The sequence below is a fragment of the Adiantum capillus-veneris genome, chromosome 5, assembly GCF_014529385.1.
Source record: "Adiantum capillus-veneris isolate H3 chromosome 5, ASM1452938v2, whole genome shotgun sequence".
In the NCBI taxonomy this organism is placed as follows: domain Eukaryota; kingdom Viridiplantae; phylum Streptophyta; class Polypodiopsida; order Polypodiales; family Pteridaceae; genus Adiantum; species Adiantum capillus-veneris.
Window position 1 is genome coordinate 16,588,176 of NC_140935.1, and position 6,531 is coordinate 16,594,706.

The following is a 6,531-nucleotide window of genomic DNA, read 5'->3' on the forward strand; positions in this document are numbered from 1 at the left end:
AGCATTATCTCATGAGAAGTTCGAAGCTTTCCGCAAAGCTTTGGGCTTACTCCCCTTTGTGGACTGATCATGTTCTCAGAGCATGGCACTTCCCTATATGTGCCAACTCTCATTCACCGCATCACTCCCAGGGGGAATTTGTTACCACATACATGCAGTGGTGATGTGTGTGAACACACTTAGGATTGTCGTGGCATTTTTTTCTCCGCTAGGAGGTTCCCCCCCCCCCCCCCCCCCCCCCCCCCCCAATGTATTGTATATACGCCCATCATTCTAGGGCTATCTATCTTTCGATAGCACACTAAGTAATACACTCTCTGTTGTGTGCCTTGAGCTTCCTTCGTCTTCTCCAAGCTGTGTGTTTTCCTGCAACCCTAATTCCAACAGCCACTAAACAGTGAAGGCAGTCAAAATGTAAAAGAAGCCACCACACCACCTCTAAAAGCCTCAAAAGGATGAAAACATGAACATCCTTAGAGCTTTATTTGTCAAATTATAAATGTGTGTGTAAAAGTTACCCTAGTTGAAAAATACATTTAGGGGGAGAATTTCAAGGTTCAAATACCATCTCAATGAACTCATGTACTAAGTGTCCCTCTTTTTCTTTTCATTTTTTCACACAATATAAGATAAGTTCCTGCATACAAGGAACATTTATTATCAACCACTAACTGTTTTTTTGAAGATTTTGCAACTATAGTTCTATTTTTCCAGGAATTAAGCTGAAACTATCGTGACATAACAAGCTAACAAGCTAGCGGCTCCTCACTCATCGTTTGGTTGCTTGGAATGCCATTATTTATCTCCCTCAAAAAATATTCACGTCGCTAGAAAGGGAATGTTGAAGGCATCAGTATACGACAGATTTGCATAGGCTCAAGTTGGACCCTAGCTAGCAAACCATGTGGAGTGTTCGCACTGGCCATGGTTGAGAGGAAACATTGAACGAGTGCCTACGATTTCCCACCCTAGCAAAAACGTGAGATTTGCAATTTCAAATCCTCATTTATTGGTGACACAAGCAGGAGCCTACCTTGGCCTTGGAGTTGGGTTGCATACTCTTTTGAAAATCAAACTTTGAATTTTTCAACCCACTATCAATTGGCTACTAGTTCCATCCATGCGATGGGTCTCTCTTCATACGAACGCTCACCCTCTCACCAATAGTGTTCGCGGATGGGGAATTGAGGACGGTGGTGGCACTGGGCCACGTGTGGATGCCCTCATAGTTTGGCATTTAAAAAAATCATATTCCTTTGAAAGCATGATTGCGCTTACACCCTTGTCTCCTCATAAGTTTCCACCATATTTTTGTTTTGGTAGCAAATCGCACATATCCCGTGCGAGATGATACAAATGTCTGTGAGTGCTACCAAGACTTTGCCACTATCCTCATTAATGGCCACTATCTTTTAGAGGCAATCAAAATCTTTGAAAAAAAAATCCTATTTGTAGCCAACCAATAAGAAAAGACATCTCTATAGACTATGGCCTTTGCCAGTTGGGCAAGCCAAAAAGCAACTTTGGTGTTTGTCTAGGGTTGATGAGTGCATATGAGAGAGAGAGAGAGAGAGAGAGAGAGAGAGAGAGAGAGAGAGGAAGGGAGTCTTGGGAGAGAGAGAGAGAGAGAGAGAGAGAGAGAGAGAGAGAGAGAGTGTGCAAGGTGACACATTGACTTCATGATGTCATCGAGCTTTAATTTTCAACTTATTTTCTTCTCAATGAGCAGTTTTCTCCTTTATTTCTAATCCAACAACCCCAAGGGGTGCATATTTGAGATAGAAAGAAAGTGCAGGGGAGAAAGTGAAAAGAGAAAAGGTAGAGAAAGATTCTCAGAAGGCGATGAGAGAGTGATGGCACTATAGTTTATGCCCCTCTAAAACACTCCATCGTAGGGAAACACGATGGAAAATTCACTATGGCCTACAAAAAGCTACTGGCTCTACTTTCTCTTTCCATTACACAGAATCTCCCCAAGATGCTTTAGCATCTCCAATCAACCCACGATTTAAAACCATTGCTAATGGACATGATTTGACCTCAGCACGTAGGAGAACAAAGACTCAAGCTTAACCACTAAGCTATACGTCTGTGCCGCCCTATGGTTTCCCCTTAAGCATTTAAAAAAAACAACCCCCCCCCCCCCAACCCTAACCCCGTACCCTTTCTCCTTTACCTTTCTTTTCCCCACCCTTCCCTTTTCCTTCCCCCCCTCCCCCCCCCTCCCCCAAAAAAAACCAAAAACTAATTAATTAATAAATTTGTGAAAACAACGTTTTGGCTCCCTATTTGAAAAGATTTTGATAACAAAGGATTCTTTGCAAGAGGAAAGAATAAAAAGTGACACTCTTATTTGAAAACATGCCGCACAACAATCTACTTTTTAGTTTAGAATATATTACAAAAGCATAGAAAATAATGTTTGACACAATACTTAATGCTCCTCTTTAAAGAGACTTGCATAAACGTCAACACCCTCTCACAAGTGCCTAAAAGAATAAACAACCAAAGCAAGATGTGCCATCATTGGTCCGCATGGAGAGATGTTTATTGAGAGAGAGTGAGAAAGTGCTAGAGAAGAAGTGAAAAGAGAAAAGGGAGGGAAAGATTCTAATAATATAGAAGAAGAGAGAGAGAGAGAGAGAGAGAGAGACCTACTTTGGGGAGTGTTTGAAAATAGTCCAATGCTCTAGACCAAGAGGTGGTTAGTCGTGAGAGACCTACTTTAGGTCCCCTCTTGAACAGTCCATTATGGGGAAAAGGTTGTGCGCAATAGTGCTTTTTGCCATGTGGCAATAGGTATAGGAAGCTTAATCCAATGGGACTTCAAGAGTCCCCTAAGACCTTACTATTATGACATGGATCAAATCATCAATCACGTCAAATAGCACGTGAAGGGCCTATCCCGAGGAAGAGATTAGCATTAGTGAGATAAACAAGACTTACAAGATGATGTTGCTTCTTAGGTGCTGCCATCTTGTAATAGATGAGTTGTGTGTTTTGAGCTTCTTTCGTCTTCTCCAAGCTATGTGTGTTTTTCTGCAACCCTAATTCCACCATCCACTAAATAGTGAAGGCATTCAAAATATAAAAGAAACCACCACACCACCTCTAAAAGCCTCAAAACGATGGAAACATGAACATCCTTAGAGCTTTATTTGTCAAATTATAAATGTGTCTGTAAAAGTTATCCTAGTTGAAAAATACATTTTAAGGGAGAATTTCAAGGTTCAAATACCATCTCAATGAACTCATGTACTAAGTGTCCCTATTTTCCTTTTCGTTTTTTCATACAATATAAGATAAGTTCCTATATACAACAAGCATTTATTTTCAACCTATAATTGTTTTTTTTTTCAAGGTTCTGCAACTATAGTTCCTTTTTTTCTTAGGAATTAAGCTTTATTTTCAACCTATAATTGTTTTTTTTTTCAAGGTTCTGCAACTATAGTTCCATTTTTTCTTAGGAATTAAGCTGAAACTATCACGACATAGCAAGCTAACAAGCTAGCGGCTCTTCACTCATCGTTTGGTTGCTTGGCATGCCATTATTTATCTCTTGCAAAAAAAAAAAATCACGTTGCTAGAAAGGGAAGGTTGAAGGCATCACTATAAGACAGATTTGCGTGGGCTCGAGTTGGACCCTAGCTTATAGCAAACCATGTGGAGTGTTCGCACGGGCCATGGTTGACAATCAACATTGAACAAGGGCCTACGATTTCCCACCCTACCAACAATGTGAGAGTTGCAATTTCAAATCCTCGTTTACTAGTTCAACCCACTATCAATTGGCTACTAGTTCCATCCATGTGGTGGGTCTTTCTTCATGCGAACACTCACCCTCTCACCGGTAGTGTTCGCAACGGCTGGGGAATTGAGGACAGTGGTGGCACCGGGCCTGTGCGGATGCCCTCATAGTTTGGCATTAAAAAGAACCCTATTCCTTTGAAAGCATGATTGCGCTTACACCCTTGTCTCCTCATAAGTGTCCACCAAATTATTTTTTCTGGTAGCAAATTGCACATATCCCGTGAGAGACGATACAAATGTCCGTGAGCTGTACCAAGACTTTGCCACTATCCTCATAAATGCCCACTATCTTTTAGAGCCAATCAAAACTTTCAAATCTTTTGGGGAAAAAATCCTATTTGTAGCCAGCCAATAAGAAAAGACATCTGTATAGACTATGGCCTTTGCAGGTTGGGCAGGCCAAAAAGCAACTTTGATGTTTGTCTAGGGTTGATGTGAGAGAGAGAGAGAGAGAGAGGGAGGGAGGAAGGGAGTGTACAAGGTGACACATTGACTTCATGATGTCATCCAGCTTTAACTTTCAACTTCTTTTCTTCTCAATGAGCAGTTTTCTCCTTTATTTCTAGTAGAACAACCTTAAATGGCTATAAGGGGTGCATATTTGAGATAGAAAGAAAGTGCTGGGGAGAAAGTGAAAAGAGGAAAGGTAGAGAAAGATTCTCATAAGATGATGGGAGAGTGATGGCCCTATAGTTTATGCCCCTCTAAAACACTCCATCATAGGGAAAAAAGTTGTTAACTGTAGTGGATTGATTATGTGCTTGCATTTGAGTGAATTGGTGCTTATAATTGAGAAAACAGTCAAAGCAAGATGTGCAATCATTGGTCCGCGTGGAGAGATGTTTATTGAGAGAGAGAGAGAGAGTGAGAAAGTGCTAGAGAAAAAGTGAAAAGAGAAAAGGGCGAGAAAGATTCTAATAAGATGACGAGAGAGAGAGAGAGAGGCACCCCTCTTGAACAGTCCATTATGCAGAAAAGATTGTGTGCCATATACAAAATAAGTTTTGGACAAATTCTCATAACAATTTGACTTACCACATTATCTTTCTTACTATATACTAAAGGACGTTGAACACCCTAAAAATAGAGAGCTTTATATGGTTGACACATGGCGGTAGCTTTTCACTGAGAGAGAGAGAGAGAGACCCTTTTTCGTCCGTAGGATGGGTGTTGCACTCGTGAGCTTCTATGAGAGAGGTGCCGCATACCTAGTTAGCTGCGATTGGCGGACAATCGACCCGGTTGGAGGGTCGGCATCCGTTGCCCCCAATGGTAGCTAGCTAGGTATGTTGAGCCTCCCGAGCGGAAGCTCATGATGTTACGCACTATATGAAAAACAGTGAGAAAAACATATTCCTATAGGAGAAAATTTCTAAATCTTCTTGTGATAGTGCTTTTTGCCATGTGGCAATAGATACAGGAAGCTTAATCCAATGGGACTTCAAAGAGCTTACTATTATGACGTGGATAAAATAATCAATCACGTCAAATAGCACGTGAATCGTGAGGAAGAGATTGGCGTTAGTGATAAACAAGATTTACAAGATGACGTTGCTTCTAAGGTGCTGGCCAGCTTGGAGTAGATGAGGTGTGCCATCGTTGGGTCCTCCTCCTCCTCCACGCTCAACACAAAATGACAAGCTTGGTTTTTGACTAAAGAAGATACAAGCCGTGACACATGGAGGTTCATGGGAGAGAACCTTCCAAGTCGGCAAGGAGGTATACGTGGCAGAAGGCCAAACGAGGGGAGGTTGCCTATATAAACACGATTGCTAAGGTAGCTATGATACGAAAGTTGTACAACATGAAAGCCAGCAGTAGCATGATGCATGACGCACGCCCTCAAGTGCAGCACAAGGCCGTCACCAGCACTGCAGAAGAGGATTGGATGAGAAGACCCTCCTCCTCCTCCTCCTCTTCTTCTTCTTCTTCCAAGCCACCTCTGCCGTCCCCGCCTCCTTCGACGCCGCCGCCGACAACCACCAGCCGCTCCAACCCTCACCTCCCTCCTGTTATCATCCCTGCCTCCAAGCCTCCCGCCACCTGCCTCTGCTCGCCCACCAGCCACCCCGGCTCCTTCCGCTGCCGCCTCCACCGCTCCACGCCCACCGCATGGCATCACCCGCCCTCTCCACGCCATCATCCTCCTGACGCCCCCGCTACTCCTCCTCCTCTCTTGCGCTGGAACTCCAGTGGCGGGTCTCACCTCAATCATGCTCATCCCCCTTCCATCCTTACCCATTGAGCCTCCTGGTATGAAATGAATCGACCTTCATACTATTGCAACGCTTTTTTTTGTAGCACTGATCAGCTACCTTCTCTATCTTACTAGTACTGCTCGTGCCGTGAATTGTATATAGTAGCCAGGTTAGAACTACTGTACTGCTCGGGCAGTGAATTGTATATTAGGCAGTGAATTGTATATTACTTGGATAATTTTTGTTTTATTATTTTGATGCCCTGCTATTGTAAGCACACTAATGGTAAGCATTGGCATTTCTTATGCAAAATATTGCTTGATTATTATGCTCACTATATAAGAATACAATTTGGAAATTGTAAAGTCAAATTCCGATTTCTTTCGCATCAGGAATTGTTTCATTTGTACGAATTAATCCACAGCCCAAGGGAAATCCTGCGAAGTTCTTCCTTGTAGGAGCAAATGTCTATGTAGAGGCTTTAATTTCTCAAATCCCAACGATACTTCATAATGACAAGTAG

The 6,531-nt window shown here is 42.5% G+C and overlaps 1 protein-coding gene across 1 annotated transcript; it reads left to right on the forward strand.

The window, feature by feature from the left end:
• Positions 1-5,578: 5,578 nt before the first annotated feature.
• On the forward strand, positions 5,579-6,271 carry LOC147456935 (uncharacterized). The gene has a single exon (XM_086512008.1). The coding sequence runs from the start codon at positions 5,594-5,596 to the stop codon at positions 6,053-6,055; it is 462 nt and encodes a 153-aa protein (XP_086368134.1). The 5' UTR covers positions 5,579-5,593; the 3' UTR covers positions 6,056-6,271.
• The last annotated feature ends 260 nt before the right edge of the window (positions 6,272-6,531 follow it).